At 45.0% G+C, this 27,428-nt stretch overlaps 1 protein-coding gene across 1 annotated transcript; it reads left to right on the top strand.

Moving 5' to 3' along the window:
* Positions 1–124: 124 nt before the first annotated feature.
* On the top strand, positions 125–20,345 carry SLC25A33 (solute carrier family 25 member 33). The gene is made up of 7 exons (XM_075190292.1): positions 125–250; positions 13,620–13,802; positions 15,270–15,347; positions 16,299–16,399; positions 18,085–18,151; positions 18,659–18,942; positions 19,818–20,345. Exons 1-7 carry the CDS (start codon positions 207–209, stop codon positions 20,021–20,023), a joined length of 963 nt encoding a protein of 320 aa, XP_075046393.1. The 5' UTR covers positions 125–206; the 3' UTR covers positions 20,024–20,345.
* Positions 20,346–27,428: the final 7,083 nt, after the last annotated feature.

The following is a 27,428-nucleotide window of genomic DNA, read 5'->3' as shown; positions in this document are numbered from 1 at the left end:
GGACACGCCCCTTTGTGCTGTCACAGACCAGCCCCCCCCTCTCCCCATCCGGCCCCTATGACGCGATCTCACCAGCCGGCTGTATAGAGAAAACCGGCTTCTGCCGGCCAGGGGAGTCATAGAGCGGGGAGCCGAGGGGGTGGGGGCCACCGGGGAGAGGATGACTGCCTGAACCGGGACATCAGATCCGTCCAGCAGCAAAGGACATGGCTCATAGCAAGGACACCCTGCTGCACCTCCTGGCTGGAGGGTAAGACCATTATAATCATTGTAATGCTTATTAATAAATAATAATAATAATAATAATGTATACTAGCAGAGGTGGACTACCAAGCTGTCGTGGAACTACAAGTCCCAGCATGCCCTGTCAGCTGCATGTTGTGGAGAGCCCTCACCAGCCTGGTGTATAGTTACTGCTTATATTATTATTATTATTATTATTTATTAGTGTTTGTACAACGCTGTGGTATATGCTGCCGCTAGATATTGACCCAACGCACCGACTCCTCATGAGACAGTCACATGTCGCCCATATAGTGTCCTATATAAAAGCCATTTGTGCCTACAGAGTGCTGCCGTTTAATGTCCCCTCATACTGGATGTTCGTCTAAGGTCAGGTGTCATATAATCCAGAACGGGCCACATGTCTCTGTGTATAGTTAACGAGGCGCACAGGATGTGTAGTATCCACCTGTTAGTTCAGAGCTGATACATTGTAACAATCTTGCGCGTTCTGTCGGTTAACTCTGTCACTGCCGGAGCCGGCTGACTTTCATGGTCATTCATAGTTATTGGCATTTTTGGCCTTGAAATTCTTCTAGGAAGCAGCAGCTTCGCAAGGTCACGGGGGTGGGGGGATATATTGACACATGGTGGTGAATCACCCACTTCTCAGACCTCTATTGCTGGCTATAAAGGAATGAATGGATAATAACATGTTTTACTTCTAGCCAGAGTAATGCCAGATTATGTTTCCTCCATGGTCTAATGTACTTAAAGTTCTTACCCAAGGTAAGAACAATTTCCATAATGTCTTGGACAGTAAAGTGAGGGTGAGATAAGGGGGTTGTGCTATGTTGGTTTATATGGAATGTTCATGTCTATTCCGTTATATTTGTCAATACCCCTATTTGTCTGCTGTTTAACCCTTGATACCCTTTGGGGCAGCAACGTGTTTTGTTCCCAGCAAGTGAAAGTCTTGTTTCAATATGAAGTGCGCACAACATGCAGATTAAAATGTAATATCATTAAATGAACCCTTTGAACTCCAAAAAGGAGTTGGTCAAAGTTGAAGCAGATATATGGTGTTATTGATGTGTTTATTGCCCCTAGTTAGAGAGAGTTAATAATAGAAATATAAGTCCTGGTCCTTCAGCAATAGATTAATCATTTGTACCCCATGTACCCCAGAGCGGGTCCTTGACCCCTCTTTTCTGCTCCATGTACCCCAGAGCGGGTTCTTCAGCAATAGATCTGTCCTTTGTGCCCCATGTACCCCAGAACGGGTCCTTGATCCCTCTTCTGTGCCCCATGTACCCCAGAGCGGGTCCTTGATCCCTCTTCTGTGCCCCATGTACCCCTGAGCGGGTTTTTTATCCCTCTTCTGTGCCCCCATGTACCCCAGAGCGGGTCCTTGATCCCTCCTCTGTGCCCCCATGTACCCTAGAGCGGGTCCTTGATCCCTCTTCTGTGCCCCATGTACTCCAGAGCGGGTCCTTGATCCCTCCTCTGTGCCCCATGTACCCCAGAGCGGGTCCTTGATCCCTCCTCTGTGCCCCATGTACCCCAGAGCGGGTCCTTGTTCCCTCTTCTGTGCCCCATGTACCCCAGAGCGGGTCCTTGTTCCCTCTTCTGTGCCCCATGTACCCCAGAGCGGGTCCTTGACCCCTACTCTGTGCCCCATGTACCCCAGAGCGGGTCCTTGACCCCTACTCTGTGCCCCATGTACCCCAGAGCGGGTCCTTGACCCCTACTCTGTGCCCCATGTACCCCAGAGCGGGTCCTTGACCCCTACTCTGCCCCATGTACCCCAGAGCGGGTCCTTCAGCGATAGATCCGTCCTTTGTGCTTTGAATGTTTCTCATTCGTGTCTCAATAGCTCCTATTGAAAGAAGTATTTATAGCACAAATTCATGTTCTGTAAGACAGGTTTCTCTATATATTGTGATGACGTTGTTGGTGTGTGTGTGTGTGTGTTACAGTAAGGTAGCATTGTGACAGCCTGGTGGGTGATGTGATAACATTGTGTAACCTGCTGTGTGTCACTGTGTGGGAGAGTCTTGTGTTCAGCTCTTTAAGAATTTGTTTGGTATTTTTTCCTATGTGTTTAACATGACAATTACTCAGACCTCATTTCTACCAGGTCCGCGTTGCACCCTCCTCCTCTGCTTTTACTGAACGCTCCACTTTCTCTCCTGTAAAGGATTATTGGTTGTCTGTGTAATCCTACAATCACTATGACCCTGTGACCTCCAGAATAAAGATGTTAATGTCTGCAGTGTGCATGTGATGTCACTATATCTACCTCTCAGACTTCTGCTGTCCATCATCCTGCTGCTCAGTCCCACACATACTGTCTGATGGCCACATAGCTCATCGCCATTTGTCTAGTGTCGTCCAGTGATGCAGAGGCCTCTAGGGAAATGAAAGGGTCTGGATCCTTCTAGTGTACAATGTGTCTCCATGGATATCTAACCCCCCCACCCCCTGTCTGGTGCATGCAGGTTACATAACATCCCTGTCCTGCAGAGCTCTCAGCTGTACAATGTATCTGTACACAGTACATCCTCTGTTCCGCTCTGTGGTCCCAGTGGACGAGCCTGGAATATGCAGCCTGTGTAATGATGATGCACAGTCTACATGTGTGCAGCACATACCAATCGCCAAACCTGCACTGTGCTTTGCATGACAGTTGTTAGGAAAGGGTTAACGATTCAATCTCAAGGTACCATATGTTTAGGTGTTTAATTAGATTATAACATTGCTATTCCTCTTGTCCGGCAGTTTTGTTTTCCCGGTTGACTGGACCAATATATTGTAGTGTCCCAGGCTCCTGCATTTTTATGAGTATTGGTCCAGCCCACAGAATGGCCTCTTCCCATGTGTGTAGGTGACTGTTCCACTTTAATGGTTGTTTAGTTGTCACCATGACAAAGCCAGGTAGTGTGTATAAAGGTTTATATTCGGCGTACAGTCAGTCTGGCCTTACTCCTCCCCGCCCTCCTCTATTAATACAACCTGACAGCAGTGTGTCCTGTGATCTGTGCTGGAAAAGACCTAGCCTAATACAGATTAAACACATCTTGTTATGAGTACTTCATTGTTTGCTTCAGTCAATTATTATCCTTTAGTCATTAGCTGGTCAGTGCCTCTGTGGTACCCAAACCCCACTGTGTCTTGTTGCTTCTGATTGTCCCTCTTTTGGAGTCTGTTGTATAGATTTGTATAGACCATTTCCTCCACTGACTGACAGAAGAGTTTGTTTTTCTACTAAACTGACAATGGAATGCTGCTTCATTGTGTTACTATCTTGTGTATTTGGGTGTGTGCTCTTTGTACTTTTTTATTTATTTTGATTCATATTATTTGTGTTTCCTGGTTGCCAGAAGAATCTGCTCTTTGTGGTGAAACATGGAACATGGTCTGTATAGTGATCTACTGTCTTTATCATAAACCTCCTAATATATACAATGAAAACAACATTCTCCACTGGAAAATCTGAACTAACTAGCCCCCCCCCCCTCCTCCCCCATATGCCCAAACCAGGTTCCGATCACATACCACACCTGTTTTGGGCATGACCACTCCCCTTTAGACCGTCCTTTGGTGTGCATTCGTACATCCTGGAAATTAGTAACGTGCCTACCTGTAAATAATACTTGTATCTCTTAAACATAAATCCACTTGTAATTCAGGTATCATTCCCCTTTAATGCATATATACGTGAGGTTATTGGGTGTGGGGAAGGAAGGGTGTAATGATGTGTTACCCATTAGCCCAGGAAGTGGTTCTAGACAAACGGTCTATGTCTCTCCACAATCATTTCTTCTAACACTTGGAGATTGGCTGTGAGCACAGACATACGTGCCTTAAATGTTCCTCTTTGTCCTTCTGCGGTGTAGCAAGCTCACAGTTGTGCAAGATTTCCCTGTATTAGGCTACGTACACTCTACAGTGGTTTCAGACGATTTTTCTGGCCAATCAGACGATAACAGACCAATCAGCCCGATATTGCGTTAGTGTATAATATGCAACGATGAGCGATTGATGGAACGATGTTGTTCCAATACTGCTGTGTGTATGCACCCACTACCGACACTCCATAGACTTCTATGGACAGAGTCACAATCTATTCAGCCGATGGTTACAACAGATGAAAATCACAGATCTGAAGGTAAATCGTGTAAAACCTGTGTTTCAGCCTATAACGATACAGAACAATGGATGGCTTAACGTTGTGTTTAAAACACGGCAAACACAAGCATTTATACAGCTATTGTAAAATGTTAGTTATCATTTCCAGTGATACAGCAGTAAAGTCTGTATCTTTTATTACTTTTGGCTGCATTTTCTGCATACTGACCGGGAGGTTTTTTTCATTGGTGAAATCAATAAAGACGTCTCATCGGAAGAAATTTTGTGTTGTTAAGTTGTGAAGAGCGAAACAGATTTAGACTCTCTCACTTGTGCCGCATTAGCTGCTTGTAGTGTTTGCTTTCTAGAAATCAGAGATACAGGATAAACAGACTGGAACGTGGGTTTCCTCCGGGTGCTCCGGTTTCCTCCCACACTCCAAAAACAACATACTAGTAGGTTAATTGTCTGCCATCAAAGAATTGACCCTAGTCTGTCTCTGTGTCTGTCTCTGTGTCTGTCTCTGTCTCTGTGTCTGTCTCTGTGTCTGTCTCTGTGTCTGTCTCTGTGTCTGTCTCTGGGTGTTAGGGAATTTAGACTGTAAGCTCCAATGGGGCAGGGACTGATGTGAGTGAGTTCTCTGTACAGCGCTGCAGAATTAGTGGCGCTATATAAATAAATGGCGATGAATGATGAAGTTAATGTGAATTTCACACTAAATCAGACTGACTTTATTTCATTGTATGCTTCAAATTCTTTACGATAATGTACTGTAATAACATCAGTTTATTCTCACGCAACCTCCATATCTCGTGTTAATGTTTCTGTGTGAGCTGGGCCCTAAAATAAGCAATGTCTGCTAAACTACCCACCAGCATGTCTGTATAATATTGTACTCTGTTTATTTTGCAGCTGTATTGTAGTGTACAAAACATTTTCCATAATCTCACAACATAACAATTTCAATATCTTAAATGAAAATATTTTAAATCATTTATTTTCTTAGTGGGGAAAATAACTTTTGGTGATTCATATTCATATTAATATCTGCTTACTTACTCTTTTAAGGCAAAATGTTTCATAGAGTCTCCAAGGAAAACATATCTATTAATGTGAGTAAGTTACCAGCACTTGTGGGTGGTTAACTTGTTAGTGGAGTGGGTCCTCTAATAAGTAGAACCACCCACCAGCACTGATAACGATTCCCTATATGTAACAGCTGGAGAAGATTATTAAGAATACTGGCTCACTGAATGGCTTCATATCAGCTGATTGGACGAGCCACAGAAATCATCCAATAAAGTGCAACTGACATCATTTAATATAGCAAGTTCCGCAGCTCCATTAGTTGGTAGGAGTGGAGATTTACTGAACCACTTTTTTTTTTTTTCTTCTGGTATTTGGGGGGCCTTTATAACATTTACTTCTCAGCCTTTTATCAATGTTCTCAAAAAGTGAAAAATAGTTTCCAATCCTTATCCCATTGATAAGGATTGAACTATTTCTCAAATTCATGAAGGACGCAACACAGAAACAGCAGTTCCGATAAACTGCTGTTTCTGTGATAAAAAAAAATGTGTGGTCTCTGGATCTCCTCCTTGTCTTCTTCGTTCCTCTTCATACTGCAATTGCGCATGTGCAGCTCAAAGACCTGGGCATGCGCACAAACATCTCTGCACTCGCTCTGGAACTATAGTTGCAGAGTGCGAGTGGTGAGTGACAGGGGGGGGGGGATCATGTGATCCCTCCACACATGCACACTTCAGCTGGTGTACATTATCATAAAAAGTTACGAAAAAACCAAACTAGATTGGAGAAGGGAGCAGTCACCATAATATTGAATGGTGACTGCTCCTAAAAACGAAACTGAATGCAAAGCAGCAGATATCCACAATATCTGCTGCAATGCACCATTCATAAATCTGCGGGACACTACAAGTGGCGTTGAAGTTGCAGTAAGTGTGTGGAAGTGTAGTAGCACCACTTGTTAAATATGCCCCATAAACGGCTGTTTTTTCAGCATTATGGCAAATTAAAGTAACTCCTCTATTTATCAATGGTGTGTCACAGGTATCTCCAGCATTCACCTAAGCAGCCGTCATTAACACGGTCCCCAATGTTCTCTATGAGGATGACAAAATGTGGCAATTTAACTGGCTCCAAAAAGAAAGCTCCCTAGAAGGACCTACCTATAGAGATACAGAACAATGGGTGGCTTTAGTTTGTGTTTAAGATACGCCAAACACAAGCAGTTATACAGCTATTGTAAAACGTTAGTTATCATTTCCAGTGACACTGCAGTAAAGTCTGTATCTTTTATTACATTTGGCTGCTCCCTATGCTGCATTTTCTGTCCATTTATAAACCGCAGTCTTTTTGCCAGTTCACAGACTATAAACATTTCCAATTATAAATCCCCAAACTGGTTAGTATCTGAAAGTGCCGGCATCATCTGCAGAGCTGCAGAATACAGGGCTGATGTGTTCGGAAATATTTGGTTACTTAACAAAATGATGAGGAATATTCTGATGGATTAACGGTGATGGTTCCCCTCATTCCTGGCATCTTACACCTGCACATATGGCAGAGCTAGAAATGGCACCTCTCCTTCTCCTGCGTTGTGCCCCCACTACCAATACTTACCTTAGCAGAGGGGGGTGGGGGCAGCTCCCTCTCCTCCTGGGAATAAGAGTGTGGCCCTGGGTTGTGAGGTCATATCCAAGATCAGCTGCCTTCTTTGATTGGAAGAGCCCAGCAGGGGGCGGGGTCATAACGCAATTCGCGTCTCATTTCGTCCACTGCCTGAGTGGTCTGGGAAGGTAGCCTGCTCTTCTCTGGACATTCGGGAGGGTAGACAAGAATGGGGACAGTTCCGGAGCAGGGGATCCCATAAATTCGTCTGCGCAGGATCTGTACAAGTAGTGCGAAATTTTGTTTGGAAATTGATTTGGGAGCCTCCACGTGATTCTCTGCAGCATTTCAAGATTCAGGTCTAATACCTACAACACAACAATATTGGTTGGTGCAAGTTTTTTTTTTTTTTTTTTTGGGGGAAATCCCCTGTGTCAGGCTGTAGAAGCCATATTGGACTGAACCAAAATTAACAAAATTGCAGCATATCCCTGCACTAAAACGCCTTCAGCCATGATGTGTCTGGCGATTTTGAGTGTGTCGTCCGCAAATATGATCTAAGCGTGCCCTGCGCATGTGCAACTAAATGCAGCAATGTTCAATTCATCTTTGTACGCAAAGGACACTTACTACAGCTTACAAATTCTGGGTGGGGACAGGGAAGGGGCGTTCGGCCATAGTCCGTGCACAGTAAGGGCGCGCCAAACTCAAACGCACGCAGCCACGTCCAATTCAAGCTTTGGGCTTCTCAAAGATACTTTTCTGCTCCAGCTACAGGGCTAGTCTAAGTCCTGATTACTAATGATGACGGCTGTGTATGCAGCTATAACATGTGTTTGCAAACAGGAACAACTGTGAAAATGTATTTTATGTTCAGTAGACATTAAGAATACCCTAATGTGTTTTTCTTAACTGTTTAATCACTAATGCCTATGTTATTAATGGGTGACATTAATTGATTTTTTTCTGTGCATTCTTATGTGAATTTATATTCCACATAGGTATCGGACCTGAATTCATCAGCGCACGTATCCTCAGATCCGCTCCTTGTCCAATTCTGTGCGTTTTTAAAACAAACGCGGGTTGCGCTCAGTATGAGCGTCTTGACGAATCGGCCCTTTGTGTTTAATACCTCAGTGCTGACAATAATCTCTAGTGAAATCTTATTCCAGCTACAAAATGACTACTTCTGTGTTTGTATATTCCATCATTTGTAATGTACAGCATCAGCCTCAGTCATTGCATATTACAAAAAGTTTCCATCCGGACACTTTGTTTCTTTTTCCCGGTTATATTTCTGGCACCGTGTCGTGAAATAACAACTTCATTAAGTATATTCCATGTAGCCGACTGGTGCAATGTTACATCAGTCAGTGTCCTACGGGTGACAAGTGACCTCTGTGCAGACTTGGGCACAATCCCTTAAAGTGATACCGTGTGAGGACACAAATATGTATGATTGTTACATCATCTATAGGATTCCACCAATCATTGAGAGACGTCTTCAGCGTGGTACCAGTGCCTGCTGGATGTTTGGTGCTGTACAGCATTGTTTTCTGAATATAATTCTGGTTGACTCCTGTTGTCTGCCCCCCCCGATCAGTGAGGGGGGAAGAGTTCTGTGACCACAGACAATACATACTGACAGTCCTGGATGAAAATATACTGACTAGGGAGCAGGTTCCCTATGGGGTGAGGATAGTTGTTACTTCAATAAGGTGACAGAGACAACCATGAGAATAACCACTTGCCCAGAAATAATTGCATTAAAAAAAAAAAAAATGACACTCCCTTCTTGAAAATAATTGTAAGCTCAGCTGCCAAGTATTTGTTCTTTGTTTTCTTGTATTTAGTTCCCCCTCACTTTTTAGATCTGTGTGTGTGTTTGTGTATATATAATATACCTCACATGTGTTTAATTTGCAATATTTGAGTAACTAGATCATGGTTTACATTTGCCTATTGACTTTCATTTATTATCCGTCAATAAGAGGATTGGGGGGGGGGGGTGAAGCTCGTTTGCTTGTAAGGTCACTGCCAACGTGACTTAAGATATTAAAAGATGCCCTCTTCACTCGCACTATGCAATGTCCCGAGTAGGGAAAGGTCAGAGAGGTGTTTGTGTGCCTGGAACCTGCCTCTGCCTTACAGCTTATCCGCTCCTCTTGTCACAGTTTTATCTTCGCTACCCTCAGTCTGATCGTGGGGACGTCCAGGAATGAGCCCCTCACAGCTGCTTTCTGTATGTGACATCTGACCACTGATTTTGGTTTCCTGGCTTTATAATCCTATAATAATATTAGTTGTGTTTATATAAATGTGTGTTCTGGTGTTAATTAAATATACTTTAATGTATTGTAATGTTAGTGACCTGTGTGCTGGCCACAGACGGCCATCTTGTCGGCTGACTGGTATATTGGAGCATAAAGTCGATCATTTCACCAGGGATTTCACAAAAGGCATCTGGATGTCTCAGTGAGTCACTACTACGTGCCATGAAATGTTCTTTCATGCCCACAAGCCCTCAGATCCCACATGTGCTCCCAAACCTCACTCGCATGTCTCACCAAAACCAGGACTGTTGGGAGCTATCTCAATTTGCAGGGTTGCAAAGGGGGAGGAACTTAACAATAATGGGTGGGAGATTACCTTCATTTGTAGGTGGAGATTGGACAGAACTGGGTGGGGCTTATTATGTCATTCTAAATTCTGGAAGGTATGCACTCACTGGCACAGAGCTGGGGGCCACAGATGAAGGCTCGCCAGGCTGCCTGTGTCTCACTACTGTTCTAATGTGAATTAGAAAAGGGAGCTAGAATCTGATTTCAGAAATGTTTCCATGATATATTAGGAAGTATCAGAGTTCCGGTTAGTACTACAGTGTAAATAGGCCCCTGTCTTCATCTCTGGACACCATTTTCCTTTAGATGATACCATTTTTGTTGATATAATTGCAAATCTATTTTATTTTTTTATATATATATATTTATTTATTTTTTCCTCCCTATGAAATGATCAGTAAATAATATTTTTGGGGGTTGTCGGCCTTGTACCGTAGGGGACATAAAACCTGTGACCGTACCCTACCATATACCATTACAGCTTTGCATCGCCCTCCGGCTCCCCTGCCATTGTGTCAGAGTCCCTGTATGCCCTGGAAGGAGCTTGTTGGTACTTGTAGTTCCACAACAGCTGGAGAGCCGTAGGTTGTACTGTTCTTTATGTGAGCCACATGTTGGGGTGTCCTGTCCCCCCCCCCCCCCCCTTTATAGTTCTGCACTATCCTATATACACATAGGTGGGTACATTTTTGCACGGGGTTCCTGAATGTCCTAGTGACACCAGTCCTGGCATCAGGTGTGTGTAGTACACAGCAGTTGTTGTACTGAGAGGTTATCGCTGAAGCAGGATTCTGTGTGTTTGTATTACGTGGGATGTCACGTTGGAAACACAGACCCACCAGATGGTAGAGGACGAGAGCTGTGTCCGAGGTGACAGAACAACGCTAGAGAATGCTTTTAGGCTTTAAAAGGTTCCGCTGCCTATTTCATTTGCAAATTTGGAACGTGGGTGATCCTGGTGATGGGATGAACATCTCCCAGTTGTTGACTAACCTCATTCGGAACTGGCCGGAGGTGTAAAGCAGAGGGATCCTCTATAAACAATTCAGTGGAACATTTTTAGCTAGGAAACCAAGTTGTTAGTGTGTTGTTGTCCTGGGACCCCAAAAGACGGCGCTACCAGTAGCAATATATTGAATATCCATCTATTGGGGACATTAAAAAAACAGACTGATGAGGGCTAATGCATTAAAATGGACTTGTCACCTACAAACAATGGATGCTGCCATTTTGTGTACTAAACCAATATTCACCCCATAAATACACTAGAGCAAGCCTGGCCAAGCTGTGGTTTTGCAGGTGTTATGAAACTTCAAGTCTCATCATGCTCTTCCAGCTATTGGTTGGCTATCGACCAGCAAAGCATGCTGGGGCTTGTAGTTTCACTGCTCCTGGACCAGTAACATCACTAGTTCCCAGTATATTGATAGACAGAATATAAGGTCAGGCCACAGAACGGCTGCCTTGGTTGTGTGAAGGTGACTGGTCCACGTTAATGCTATCCAGTTACTTTGAACTTTTATTGGTACTCTAACAAGAAAGTTTATTTCTTAAATTGTATTTTTGAACGTACTGCACCTGAAACATAATACAGTGGGTGGAGAACAGAGCAGTTCAGAGACCAGCTCCTATTAAATATTAAACTGCAAACTGGAGAAGAGGTGACTGCAGACTTAATTAGAGAAACGCGTGAGGCTCACAGCTGCCAGCTCTCCGTGTACAAACTGTGTGTAGTGGTGTCTGGATTTTGGGGCTCTCCGGATTAGGATGCCGTGCCTAATATGACTGGGTAGATGTAACCAAAATAATACGCTATATGAGGTGGGGCCTTCAACGCAGTACTACATTTTGATGGATGGGGTGATACCCCAAGGTGTTATCTAACTGCAATGTGTTGTTTTAATGTGACTCTCTTATTGACAGGCATTGGCGCAAGCCATTATGTGGTCAGAACCAATATTCACTATCAAGTCACTAAAAACTAATGACCGTACATACAGTTCCTGGATGTTTATCCTGAATTACTGCTTAGCAGAGAAATAATATTTATTGGCTACACCAGAGTTTGGCATCCTGTAGCTCATTGGTTGTTATGAAACTGCAAAGCCCAGCAGGCTGGCAGCCATATTGGGGCTGGTAGGTACACAACAGTTGGAGGGCCCCCGGATGCTAGCAGATTAAATATTTACATGGTTATCTCACCAAGGAACCATTATGAGAGCTGATATTTGGTTGGTTGCTATTGGTAACGGCACATCAGAGATATTGGCACCGTTACTGAATAAACCACTTTTGTATAGAGTATTTCTTGAACTCATTTCACCACCTCAGGCAGCAGCGTGGTATGGTGCCTCCCACGATGTCTTCCAGGAAAAGGGCACACTTGGCAGCCGCCCCAGTGTAATTAACCGTGAAATTCTCATGAGGAGAAAATTAACTTTTCCTTGGAATGCAGTTCGGAGGACAAAACATGACAAAGACACAACAATGACAGTGTAGGATCAACCGAAACATTGGTGTGTAATAGAAGCAGGAAATATACCACAAGCAAAATAAGTGTTGACGCTAAACAAGTTTTAACTTGTGATCTAAATTAAAGAAGGCAAAATTTATTCTTGACATCCTATGCTTGCTAACCTGACTCATGGTATTATTGCTTTGATTCTGCTTTCCCACTTATTTTTAATTACGCTAACTTGGGCTGAATTAATTATGATATATATATATATATCTTCAATGAATACTGAAGCATGCCCACCATTTGAATCTCTCTAAATCCTTGTTTGTGAAGGAGCTGGAGGTACCTCTGTTGGGGGTAAATACAGCAATGAGATGGAGGGAACGGTGGGGGGGTTACAAAAGAAGGGACTTTCAGCTAGTGATGGTGGTTTGGGATGTGGCTAGCCTAAGGGGGCTTGATGAATTTCATCGGAGTTCCCCTTTACGCCTTCATGACCAGACCACCGTGTGGCAGGAATAGCGTCTCCCCAGCAGAATGTTGGGACATAAAGTCAGTCTTGTTCAATCTCTTGGCGGGTTCCTGAATAACGTTCATATTTTGCTTGTTTTCTTCCCACCACGATCTGTAAACTATGTTCTCAATGCAGATTGATGGCCTTGTCCAAATTCTTTATCGCCCCGCTTGTTGCTGGTCAGAACATTTGTATTTTGAGACAGAGAACTGTTTTGCCTCCCAAGAAAAGGTCAAAACTGATAAACGGAAAATGTCAGAACAGGACTTTTATAATGTTGTGTGCAATTAAAAATAATGGAGCAGCGTAACCTGTTTTATTAGAATATAAGGGATGGATTTGATTTTATTTCGTGTTTTTACCTGTGGCTCCTGTTTAGTGTTTTGTAGTCTATGCAGGGCTATTAGTCATTGACTAAACTCTTAATGATATACAAATAGTTGATAATAATGGATAGTAGCAGCAGCGCCACCTGTAGGTTATAAAAAGTACAACAACAATATAACAATAAAGAATAGATATTGAGAACAACAAAGCCGTATTCTAATCAAATCAACTACACTAGGCCAGGTAAACCTGTGGATCTCCAGGTGTTGTGAAACTACAAGTCCCAGCATACCCTGCTAGCAAAGGGCTGGCTATCTACTGGCAAAGCATGCTGGGGCTTGTAGTTTCACCTGGAGAGACAGATTGGCCAGGCCTGAATTGCACCTTGGGTCTCATAAGTGTTGCCTAGTGAATATTGGTTCAGTCCATAAAATTACAGCCTCCATTTTGTGCCTCGGTGATGTAACAATTATTTGGCTGCCTTTTTATGAATACTGGCTAAGCCAACAACATGGCTGCCTACACTGTGTGTAAATGTTTGATGCACTTTAATTTGTCATTAATAATACTATTACAATTTCTGTTTCATAATGAAGCTGGTGGGAAAATGTGTGATAAATGTATTTATTTTTCTTTCCTTCCTTTCTGAATGATTGTGCTGTTATTGGTCCATCCTGGTCATGTGACAAACCGCCATTTTGTTGACTCCCTGCAGGTGTGCAGGTACGGTGGGTGCCATTGTTACATGCCCCCTGGAAGTGATTAAGACGCGGTTACAGTCCTCGGGAATTGCCATCCATTCGGTGTACTACCCTCAGGTTCAGTTGGGGACCCTTAGCGGAGGAGGGGTGGCGAGGACAGCCACCTCCGTCTCTCCCAGCGTACTCCAGGTTCTCAAGTAAGTGGTGTGACTTCTCCTCTTATCAGTATAGGATACAAGGTCACAGACTGCTGATTCCAGTCAGTACAACTCTCAGCCGGAATTCTTCACACCAAAAACAACTTCTCTCTGCTTTCTTGGGTAAACACTGTAAATTGTTGTGTATAGTACTATACCTTTACAAGTATTGGGTGCATTTCATAGTACAACAGAACAGCTATGAACTTTAATAAACTCTTCATCGTAAATGAACTCCAATTCTGCAGTTTTATATTAAAGATGAACTACTTAAAGGGGCGAACATTTTTATTCACTGTTGCAGACACTGCTGATCTTATTCATAGTTCTTATTGAGACTAGGGGTGCAGGTTTATCTCGGTACCTCTTCACCAGCGCACCGGACATCCATATAAGAACCGTCCCTGTGCTCATAGAACCTCGCTCCATAAAATGTTTTTGCTGAATCACTGAGACAGGCTCCGTCCTGTTTGTTCGGTGCTCAATAATACAGATGTTTTGTTACAGACGGGAAGAGATTGAAATGTTGTTTAGAATTTAACAATGCAAAGCAAGTAGAGGAGACTCTTCCATTGGTTTAAGAGTGTAAACCTTGTAGTGTCACACACTCGCGTGCCCATTTCCAGTCACCCCTAATTGGTTTTGTATTTAACCTTTCCTGTAACTCATTAGGACATTTACATAAGAATACATATATTTATAATTACAGAAGTTCTTGCCTACCCAAATTATCCAGCTGTCATGTGACCAATACCGCTGTCTATCTTTCCCGCCACATAATGGGGCACGTGCATAAAAACTGGTGCATGGGCAGTTGTGTAAGGAAACTGCTGTAACCCCTTAGCAACCAAACTGTACCCATAATTTCTCTACAACGGGTTAGAAAATGAAAGGAAATGTGTGATTGGCTGAGAACGCCTGCTGACACCAGGTCTAAAGTACGAGCTGAACATAGAGTTTATTTATGTTGACAGAATTTAAGTTAATATTTTAACCAGGAGGAAGCATTTGCGATTTCCTGGTGTTTTGTACATAGAACATAGTCTGCTGACCCAAAATAAGTATTGCAACATGAAATTCCCCTTACACAACAAGGAAACATACATGAGTGGAACTTCCACTACTGACCCATCTGCGGCAGGCTAGGAGTTACACCGGGATACGGCAGAATAGGCAGCTGGCTTTTGCGCAATCAAAATGGACAGATCCAGATTCCGGACACTTGGGCCAAACATCTTATGGGGCCCACATGGTGCATTTAATCTATGACCATCGTTTTGGGCTCACACCTGCAGGGAACAACCAAATACCCGTCCAAAATGCTGCATGTAACCTGCAATGTGTTTGGTTTTTTTTTCGTTTTAATTGCTGCGAATACTCAACATGTAGTTAACTCTTTAAATGCCATACTTTACAGTGCGAAGTATCTTCTAGTTTATTAAACCTTTTTATTTTTCCCTTTACCAGATCCATCCTTGAAAAAGAAGGACCAAAATCTCTTTTCCGAGGGCTGGGTCCTAACCTAGTTGGTGTTGCTCCTTCCAGGTAACTAGAACGAGTACATAATGTGATTGCTCTCATTATCGCCCAGGGCCTGAAACAGAAATGCAGGAACAGGTTTCTCTGGAATGGTTGTTGCTAATGCAATCTATAGCCCCATTTAACACGAACCCCGACCACGAGATTAACGGCCACAAACTTGGAATTTCCTAATACTTAGGAGATTGTAGTTGTTTTTTTGTGTTTTTTTTAGCATTTTTGTTTATATTGACTTGACCTACAGTATAGTTGGTTACTGAGCTTCTATATATGGCTTTGTCCTTGTCAGTCTTTTATCTGTAACTGATAACTGCACAATCATCTCCTGACATTTCTTCTATTCTCTACCAAACATTCCCTGGACTCTGACATCCCATAAAGATTTATTCCTGCTCTATAACCGGGTGAATGTACGGAAAGAGTTTGTAAACTGGAGCAACTGTTTAATGTGAAGACTGATGGCAGATAGTAGTAATAATAATAATAATAATAATAATAATATGTAACTAAATGAGTTCATGAAACCGCTTGCAAATCACGGTTTACACTTCCTTTTGGTTCCAATTATCAGAATCTGCCACCAGTAACTATGGAGTTTATTTAATAACATGGTGCTTTGTGCAGAATGTGCTGTAACCAATCAAAATGACGATTAGAGTAAGATTCTGATTGGCTGCCACAAGTTACAGCAGATTGGACATGATAATAAATATACCCCATGTGTGTGACACAGCATTGACCTCTTACTGTGGTTTCATAAGGGCCGATGACGTTGAACCCTTACCAGTCCCCTGTAAGAGTCTAAGGCTTCTGATAGCCGGAAACCTGGTTGCTGGGACCTCAGCCTGTCACTCCCCTTTGGCGTAATTCCTGTCTGGCTCCCGTACGGAGAGATCTCTGCTGCTTGTGATTGTACACAGTCTGTCTTACATTCATTTCTCCCTCTCTCTTCTGCAGAGCCGTCTACTTTGCATCATATTCAAAAGCCAAGGAGCAGTTCAATTCTATATTTGTTCCCAACAGTAACATTGTGCATATGTGTTCTGCAGGATGTGCAGGTAAATATGAATAGAGATTTCCATCACGCGTGAAATATACGTCTGAGAGAGAACAAACATGATTGATGTAAATAAAAGCGTCCTCTGAAAACTGAGGGGACCAATATTTTCGGCTTAGGACCACCTAGATCTGTGGTGCCCACTTGTGGGCGTCAGGACCCAGAATCTGTCCCTTGATTGTCAGATATACAATGTATTTGGGTCCCAGAACATTGACATGTCGGTTATAACATAAATATTATGCACAGATTTCATAAATCAATAAATTTCTTCTTTTTAACAAATGGGGGGAAAAAAATGCATCCAAAGCCGAGGAAGGGGGGGGATGAAAACTGGAATGGACGTTAGATGTGATCTCTTGTAACTTACTACACAGGCATTTAAACTTCCAATCAAGCATGCACATGTTGTTGAGGAGCTTACAAATACATTTTGTGGTATTTTTAAAATACAATTTGTGTTGATATAACTGTAAAATAGCAAATTTGTTTCTGTCTACCTGGAGCAGAATAAAACATCTGCATTTGTATAGAGGGAATGAATCTCCCCTGTGATAGATGACTCCACATTATATCTCCTCCCAGAAGAATACAGAGAAAGTTCCTTATTAGTCACCACAACAAGTCTGTGTTAAGAGGCTGCAGATTGTGTATTTATTTTGCATGGACCTTTGTGAAGGGCAGAGAACAAGGCAGAATAGTCTATAAATATCTGATCAGAGATCTAAATCTTGTACCCGCTCTGGAGGAAACTATGTGCCTAGAGATTGTAAATGGTGCATACAGGTAAAGAGCTAGTTTCATTCTGTAATCACTGGTGCGAACAGACAGGTTTTGCTGCTGAATCCCAGTCCTGCAGATTAACATCATAGTAGGTTCTGCTGACGGAGAGGCAGAACTAGTATAAGGTTATTAAATTGTGTTCTGTGGAAGGCTTTCTGGTAGAGCGTTGGCTGCAGTCTGCAGAGGCCTTTGTATATTGTCAGCATTGCAGGGATGTGTTGATGTAAATAGTGGAGTCCTGGGCTGCAGTACATTGATCTATTTTAGAAATTGCAGAGCTCGGCTGAAAGCTCTTCTGTAAAGACTGACTGCAAAAAGCTGAGCAGGCAGCAGGATTGTATAACATCCCACTCAGTGGCAGTACAGCGCCCCCTAGTGCTAAACTGAGCCATTACTAGTCCTGTCATTGAGAAATCTGCAATGCACTCACTGGATTATCAATGAAACTCATTTCTTTGGCAAAGGACATAGCGGATACAGTATTTGTGTGATGTAATGTGTAATATCCTGTGAGTATTACCTAGAATGGTCAGCAGGAACTGGTCCAGGTTTCACTGCTTTGCTGTCAGTGTCATTTAGGTGCTGTAGCTGTTGTGGAACTACAAGTTCCAGCAGATCTGGCTAAAATGGAATTCTGGGGCTTTTTGTCTCTCAGCAGCTAGGGAGCTACAGGTTGGCAGGGCATGCTGGGACTTGTAGTTCTAGAGCAGCTGGAGAGTTACAACTGGGTATTAGTTGGTGCCAGATATACCCAGCAAGGATCTCCAGGTTGGTGACACTGAAACCATTAAGTGTCATGTTTATAAACAAAATACCAGCAGGATATATGTCTCTATCTCTATCCTGTCTTTAAATATATATCACCGATAAATGTGACTGACCAAGTGTGCGGTTCTCTTGCAGCGTTTGTGACAAATACAATGATGAATCCCATCTGGATGGTGAAAACTCGAATGCAGCTTCAGAGGAGGTGGGATTTTTATTTAACTTTTTATTTTTGTGTTGTTCATTATAAAGTGCACTTGTCATATACAGAAACTCTTAGTATTTGAGGGGAAAAACAAGTGACCTGAGTTGCAGAGCCAGCTTGTTAGTGATTGTGCTAATTTTCCCTTCAATAAACAACATCAGATCTATGGTGAATTGTAATGTTGTTTCTCAGTCATTAACTGTGATGCATTGCAGAAGTATTGTTTTCATTGTAGATGTAGTTGCTATCACTTTCTATGGTAGTTGGCGCCTTCTAACCTATTTGGCTACATGTGGCTTCTGTTTTGACGCCATAGTGCAGATACTGCTGGATATCACAATCTCAGCCTTCTGCACGTGACTTAATACAGTCGCATGAAATTCTAGGTGTCTGAGCTTATTGTAGCGAATAACCATTGTCTATAGAATGTTGGTAAATGTTACCTAACTTTCATGTGTACTGTTAGTGTAGCTTCATATGTTTATTGTGATCCTCTTGTATTTTCAGGGTGAGCGGTTCCAAGCAGATGAATGCTTTACAATGTGCCCGCAACGTGTATCAGACAGAGGGGATGAGAGGCTTCTACAGGGGTCTCACCGCCTCCTACGCAGGGATATCGGAGACCATTATCTGCTTTGTAATATACGAGGGTTTGAAGAAACACTTGGAGGAATTGCACCTTTCGGCAGCCAATGGTAACGCTGGAGAGAAGAGTTCGGCCAACTTTCTAGGATTGATGTTTGCGGCAGCGTTCGCCAAAGGCTGCGCCTCCTGTATCGCGTACCCACACGGTAAGTCTGCAGTGGTGTTTTCACACCTTCTTACAATATTGATCACTGAAGCTCTGTGGGAAGTAACCAAACTGTGGCCCTACTAGATAATTGGAAGAAATCTTGTTTTGGTGACTTGTACCAGGAAGAAAACACATTTCCCCTATTCTTCAGCTGACAACTTTTTTTTTGAAAACTGTTTAACACTTTTAAAATGACTAAAGCCCATATTATGTGGGACAGAGTGTCCATTGCATGACTAGCACGTCCCAGCTGTATGACTAGAGACAGAGCTAACCTTTCATATGACATCCAGGTAAGATTAAGTCAGTCACTAACACAACATTTCTGTCTAATGCAGAGTAAATATCCAGTGATGTTCTTGCACCCCAATGATGTCAGCATTTCAACACTTTCCATTCCAGGAAATGGAAAAAAAAAAAACTGTAACAGGATGTTTTGTATGTGATGCAAAACAAAAAAAAACTGAAATAAAAAAGTTGCGCCAAACACACCTATATAATTATACATAGAAGACGATGTGTCTGTTAGATTGCTTGAGCTTCAGGCTGTGTTTTCTGCCCATGTGCAAGGGGCTCAAGTCTAAATAGGAACGCATTTTGGTATGGGAATTAGTATATTGACGCCCCGCAAACGGACTTACGGACTGTGACCAACACCCGAAAACGAATGCTCCTTTTATAGACAACATTTATAAAGCCTAGGGGTAATGAGGATGTTTACCTAGCGTATTAGTAGGTAAATTGGCCAAGTATGTGCCAGTGGTAAGAAAATTAGATTGTAAGCTCTGCCGGGGCAGGGAACGATAACATTGTAGTAAAGATCAGTTGTTATGATAGAGCTCGACCTAACCTGGCTCTCCCCTCTTTCTACAGAGGTCATCCGCACGAGGCTGCGGGAAGAAGGAAGCAAGTACAAGACCTTCTGTCAGACGGCGCGCCTGGTGGCGCGGGAAGAGGGCTACGCAGCCTTTTACAGAGGACTTTTAGCGCAACTCTTCCGGCAAATTCCCAACACTGCCATTGTCCTATCTACGTATGAACTCATAGTCTATCTGCTCCGTGATAAACCGAACGCATGAGCCCCGCACGGACGTCCGCATCGGACATTGACCAAAACTAGGACTCTCATACTGTAAGGCCGCTGGACGTTGAGCGCTCTTCTCGCCTAGAGAACATCTCCTTTTGGATTGTTTTGTTTCTTTCTGGGAGGTTTTAATTCTCATTAACGTTAGTAGTTAATTTGTATATTTTGTTACTTTTAAACTTGCAGTTGTGATTCCACTGATGCTGCTAGGTAATGGATTACACTATTTAATATATACACGGGCCTTGGTTGGCACGACATTTTTCACAAGTCGCATCTAATTTATATCTATAAAGGAGCAGAGTGAAGGAACCGAACTGTTAGTCGTGTTTATTGCTTTATGTTGATGTCCCAAACATTGCACCCATTAGAGTTCTAGTGTGTGTCTGTCGTTAGAACTAGAGTCTGGGTCTAACAAGGTGTTTACATTCTCATATCTAGTTTATAACCACCAGCCATAGAGAAAAGGGCTTAGCCTCACCCAGGGGATTCTGGGTAGAGATGCCAATAGCACCTTACTATCTCCAAACCTGCTGTCTTTCTACCTTGGATCAAGCTGGGGATGCAGAACCATCAAACCAACATGCATATCTCTAAGCAAACTATAACATTTTATATCTCTCCTGTAATAAGAAGGCTGTTACTGCCTTTTTATAGGGTTTACATTACTTTGCAGTAATCAATCCATATTTAGAGGAGGTCACAAAACAAATCTCTTGTTCAGATAACCACTGAATAAATGACAGAATACTCCTATCCACTATAGATTACTTCCTGTTTTATACTTTTTATGAGACCTTGAAAGGACTTTTCCCCTCTTTTCTCCCACAGTTATGGTATGGCCCACCTACACCCAGGCTAGCGTTTTCTTCGGGATGTTGGACAGCCATGATGGACTTAGGCAGTTCATGAAGGATATACATGTGGGGACCAGGGGTATAAAGGTCATGTGACTGCACATGTGGTGATGTCATCACTGCCACTGTATTAGGAGACCCTGGTGGGGGGATATACCCATTACTGGGGGGCTTTAGGATTCCTTACACAAACACATTATAACCCACGAGTAATATAGACAATCGCCTGATTCCTGCTCCAGCTTTTATCCCATTAAAGAACAGCCCACGTCTCTTGTTGCATAGAGTATTGTACATTTGGCAGGTACCAGCGTGCTGGACAATGGAGAAAACATGACAGACGCAAAACATGGACATCAGGGGGAAGACCAGATAAATGCAGATGTGAAAACAAATGGTAGGAAAAGCCCTGCTCACGAAAGAGCGAGAAAAGGGTGGAACGTGGCTTATTACTGTTTATATAGCGCCATCATATTACGCAGCGCTGTACAGAGAATATATTCAGTCATACACATCTGTCCCTACTCCATTGGAATTTACAGCCTTAATCCCCCAACACTCACACAGACACAATTAGGGTCCATTATGTCAGCAGCCAATTACACTACCAGCTTGTTTTTTGTTTTTTTTTTGGTCTGGGAGGAAACCGGAACCAATAAAGTATAGTTCTCTTATAATAAAATGCTGAAGTTATGAGCTTCAACACAATGGATTATGATTTTAAATACATATATAAACCTTATGTTTTCCATCGTCTAGGACAATGAAAAATGATTCAGGTGTCACAGCTGTGGGTTAAACTGCATTAATGTGTTATGGGGTGTTCTTGTTATCCATCCCCTACAAGTTTTCGGGAAAGCATCTTAGATATCGTTTAGTAGAAACAAAGGACCATGCCCTGAAGACCTCAGTCACCAGGTCTGTTGGATGTATGTTTGTGGCCAGGTGAGTGACCGGACTACATGAGAATTAGGGTTTTGTCATCCATATAAAAATGGTCTAGATGGTGAGGGATTAGGAGAGGAGTTACCTGGCACATAACCAAATGCAGCAGTGGAGTGATGGTCACAATATGTTCCATTACCTAAGGAGGCCGCGTATTCACTATACTCCCCATAAGGTGGTGATGTTGTAGTGTGAACGTATCGTATACCTTGTCCCCAGAACAAGGCTTAGAGTTAGGGAAGAGGCACAGGCGCACACACCTTTGTATAGAGACATTGAGAAATAAAGGGATGGAAAGAAAACATTTTTTAGAGGTGTTCCTTGTTGTACATTGGGGCACAAGTCCATTTACACTCCACAAAAAGGCTTGAATGTTCCACCAGCTCTAACGGCAGAGAGTGGGTCCTATAGTTTTAATGGGGGGCAGGTTGTAGAACAAAAGTAAGACGCCCTTCTAATTGATTGAGGCAATTCCTGAGAGCGGAGAGAGCGCACACCTCAATATTGGCTTTGTCTAATTTCCTTGTCGTCTGTCTGTCACCTGTCGGAGGCTTCCCAATGGTCAAATGCTCTAAGATATGTACCCTGGAGGGTGGGGGAGAAGAAATGCCAAAAATACTTGGCTAAAGTTACCACATCCAACATCCACAACCTACCTTCTTGCATGGCTCTTATTTTTAGACCACCACTGAAACAGTTGTCCATAGAGGACCTGGTCCTTCCCCATTCCTAATACCAGACCCCAGTCAGAGGACACCTGCCCCATTCCTAATATCAGACCTCAGTCAGAGGACACCTGTCCGATTCCTAATACCTGACCCCAGTCAGAGGGACACCTGCCCCATTCCTAATACCTGACCCCAGTCAGAGGACACCTGTCCCATTCCTAATAACCGACCTCAGTCAGAGGACACCTGTCCCATTCCTAATACCAGACCCCAGTCAGAGGGACACCTGCTCCATTCCTAATACCAGACCCCAGTCAGAGGGACATATGCCCCATTCCTAATACCTGACCCCAGTCAGAGGGACACCTGCCCCATTCCGAATACCTGACCCCAGTCAGAGGGACACCTGCCCCATTCCTAATACCTGACCCCAGTCAGAGGGACACCTGCCCCATTCCTAATACCTGACCCCAGTCAGAGGACACCTGCCCCATTCCTAATACATGACCCCAGTCAGAGGACACCTGTCCCATTCCTAATACCTGACCCCAGTCAGAGGACACCTGTCCCATTCCTAATACCTGACCCCAGTCAGAGTGACACCTGTCCCATTCCTAATACCTGATCCCAGTCAGAGGGACACCTGTCCCATTCCTAATACCTGACCCCAGTCAGAGGACACCTGTCCCATTCCTAATACCTGATCCCAGTCAGAGGGACACCTGTCCCATTCCTAATACCTGACCCCAGTCAGAGGACACCTGTCCCATTCCTAATATCAGACCTCAGTCAGAGGACACCTGTCCGATTCCTAATACCTGACCCCAGTCAGAGGGACACCTGCCCCATTCCTAATACCTGACCCCAGTCAGAGGACACCTGTCCCATTCCTAATAACCGACCTCAGTCAGAGGACACCTGTCCCATTCCTAATACCAGACCCCAGTCAGAGGGACACCTGCTCCATTCCTAATACCAGACCCCAGTCAGAGGGACATATGCCCCATTCCTAATACCTGACCCCAGTCAGAGGGACACCTGCCCCATTCCTAATACCTGACCCCAGTCAGAGGACACCTGCCCCATTCCTAATACATGACCCCAGTCAGAGGACACCTGTCCCATTCCTAATACCTGACCCCAGTCAGAGGACACCTGTCCCATTCCTAATACCTGACCCCAGTCAGAGTGACACCTGTCCCATTCCTAATACCTGATCCCAGTCAGAGGGACACCTGTCCCATTCCTAATACCTGACCCCAGTCAGAGGACACCTGTCCCATTCCTAATACCTGATCCCAGTCAGAGGGACACCTGTCCCATTCCTAATACCTGACCCCAGTCAGAGGACACCTGTCCCATTCCTAATACCTGACCCCAGTCAGAGGGACACCTGTCCCATTCCTAATACCTGACCCCAGTCAGAGGGACACCTGCTCCATTCCTAATACCTGACTCCAGTCAGAGGGACACCTGCTCCATTCCTAATACCTGACCCCAGTCAGAGGGACACCTGTCCCATTCCTAATACCTGACCCCAGTCAGAGGGACACCTGCCCCATTCCTAATACCTGACCCCAGTCAGAGGACACCTGTCCATTCCTAATACCTGACCCCAGTCAGAGGACACCTGTCCCATTCCTAATACCTGACCCCAGTCAGAGGACACCTGTCCCATTCCTAATACCTGACCCCAGTCAGAGGACACCTGTCCCATTCCTAATACCTGACCCCAGTCAGAGGACACCTGTCCCATTCCTAATACCTGACCCCAGTCAGAGGACACCTGTCCCATTCCTAATACCTGACCCCAGTCAGAGGACACCTGTCCCATTCCTAATACCTGACCCCAGTCAGAGGACACCTGCCCCATTCCTAATACCTGACCCCAGTCAGAGGACACCTGCCCCATTCCTAATACCTGACCCCAGTCAGAGGGACACCTGTCCCATTCCTAATACCTGACCCCAGTCAGAGGGACACCTGCCCCATTCCTAATACCTGACCCCAGTCAGAGGACACCTGTCCCCATTCCTAATACCTGACCCCAGTCAGAGGGACACCTGCCCCCATTCCTAATACCTGACCCCAGTCAGAGGACACCTGTCCCCATTCCTAATACCTGACCCCAGTCAGAGGACACCTGCCCCATTCGTAATACCTGACCCCAGTCAGAGGACACCTGCCCCATTCGTAATACCTGACCCCAGTCAGAGGACACCTGTCCATTCCTAATACCCGACCCCAGTCAGAGGACACCTGTCCCATTCCTAATACCTGACCCCAGTCAGAGGACACCTGCCCCATTCCTAATACCTGACCCCAGTCAGAGGACACCTGCCCCATTCCTAATACCTGACCCCAGTCAGAGGGACACCTGTCCCATTCCTAATACCTGACCCCAGTCAGAGGGACACCTGCCACCATTCCTAATACCCGACCCCAGTCAGAGGACACCTGCCCCATTCCTAATACCTGACCCCAGTCAGAGGACACCTGCCCCATTCTTAATACCTGACCCCAGTCAGAGGGACACCTGCCCCATTCCTAATACCTGACTCCAGTCAGAGGACACCTGCCCCATTCCTAATACCTGACCCCAGTCAGAGGACACCTGCCCCATTCCTAATACCTGACCCCAGTCAGAGGACACCTGCCCCATTCCTAATACCTGACCCCAGTCAGAGGGACACCTGCCCCATTCCTAATACCTGACCCCAGTCAGAGGACACCTGTCCCATTCCTAATACCTGACCCCAGTCAGAGGGACACCTGCCCCATTCCTAATACCTGACCCCAGTCAGAGGGACACCTGCCCCATTCCTAATACCTGACCCCAGTCAGAGGACACCTGTCCCATTCCTAATACCAGACCCCAGTCAGAGGGACACCTGCCCCATTCCTAATACCTGACCCCAGTCAGAGGGACACCTGCCCCATTCCTAATACCTGACCCCAGTCAGAGGACACCTGCCCCATTCCTAATACCTGACCCCAGTCAGAGGACACCTGTCCCATTCCTAATACCTGACTCCAGTCAGAGGGACACCTGCCCCATTCCTAATACCTGACCCCAGTCAGAGGGACACCTGCCCCATTCCTAATACCTAGCCCCAGTCAGAGGACACCTGTCCCATTCCTAATACCTGACCCCAGTCAGAGGGACACCTGCCCCATTCCTAATACCTGACCCCAGTCAGAGGGACACCTGCCCCATTCCTAATACCTGACCCCAGTCAGAGGACACCTGTCCCATTCCTAATACCTGACCCCAGTCAGAGGGACACCTGCCCCATTCCTAATACCTGACCCCAGTCAGAGGACACCTGTCCCATTCCTAATACCTGACTCCAGTCAGAGGGACACCTGCCCCATTCCTAATACCTGACCCCAGTCAGAGGGACACCTGCCCCATTCCTAATACCAGACCCCAGTCAGAGGACACCTGCCCCATTCCTAATACCTGACCCCAGTCAGAGGGACACCTGCCCCATTCCTAATACCTGACCCCAGTCAGAGGGACACCTGCCCCATTCCTAATACCTGACCCCAGTCAGAGGGACACCTGCCCCATTCCTAATACCTGACCCCAGTCAGAGGACACCTGTCCCATTCCTAATACCTGACCCCAGTCAGAGGACACCTGTCCCATTCGTAATACCTGACCCCAGTCAGAGGGACACCTGCCCCATTCCTAATACCTGACCCCAGTCAGAGGGACACCTGCTCCATTCCTAATACCTGACCCCAGTCAGAGGGACACCTGTCCTATTCCTAATACCTGACCCCAGTCAGAGGACACCTGTCCCATTCCTAATACCTGACCCCCAGTCAGAGGACACCTGTCCCATTCCTAATACCAGACCCCCAGTCAGAGGACACCTGTCCCATTCCTAATACCTGACCCCAGTCAGAGGAACACCTGTCCTATTCCTAATACCTGACCCCAGTCAGAGGACACCTGTCCCATTCCTAATACCAGACCCCCAGTCAGAGGGACACCTGCTCCATTCCTAATACCTGACCCCAGTCAGAGGGACACCTGTCCTATTCCTAATACCTGACCCCAGTCAGAGGACACCTGTCCCATTCCTAATACCTGACCCCCAGTCAGAGGACACCTGCCCCATTCCTAATAACTGTCCCATTCCTAATACCTGACCCCAGTCAGAGGACACCTGTCCCATTCCTAATACCTGACCCCAGTCAGAGGACACCTGTCCCATTCCTAATACCTGACCCCAGTCAGAGGACACCTGTCCCATTCCTAATACCTGACCCCAGTCAGAGGACACCTGCCCCATTCCTAATACCTGATCCCAGTCAGAGGACACCTGCCCCATTCCTAATACCTGACCCCAGTCAGAGGACACCTGCTCCATTCCTAATACCTGATCCCAGTCAGAGGACACCTGCCCCATTCCTAATACCTGACCCCAGTCAGAGGACACCTGTCCCATTCCTAATACCCGACCCCAGTCAGAGGACATATGCCCCATTCCTAATACCTGACCCCAGTCAGAGGACACCTGTCCCATTCCTAATACCTGACCCCAGTCAGAGGACACCTGCCCCATTCCTAATACCTGACCCCAGTCAGAGGACACCTGCTCCATTCCTAATACCTGATCCCAGTCAGAGGACACCTGCCCCATTCCTAATACCTGACCCCAGTCAGAGGACACCTGTCCCATTCCTAATACCTGATCCCAGTCAGAGGACACCTGTCCCATTCCTAATACCTGACCCCAGTCAGAGGACACCTGCCCCATTCCTAATACCTGACCCCAGTCAGAGGACACCTGCCCCATTCCTAATACATGACCCCAGTCAGAGGACACCTGTCCCATTCCTAATACATGACCCCAGTCAGAGGACACCTGTCCCATTCCTAATACCTGACCCCAGTCAGAGGACACCTGCCCCATTC

The sequence above is a fragment of the Mixophyes fleayi genome, chromosome 11, assembly GCF_038048845.1.
Source record: "Mixophyes fleayi isolate aMixFle1 chromosome 11, aMixFle1.hap1, whole genome shotgun sequence".
In the NCBI taxonomy this organism is placed as follows: domain Eukaryota; kingdom Metazoa; phylum Chordata; class Amphibia; order Anura; family Limnodynastidae; genus Mixophyes; species Mixophyes fleayi.
Note: the sequence above shows the minus strand (reverse complement) of the source record. Positions and strands in the feature narration are given on the sequence as shown.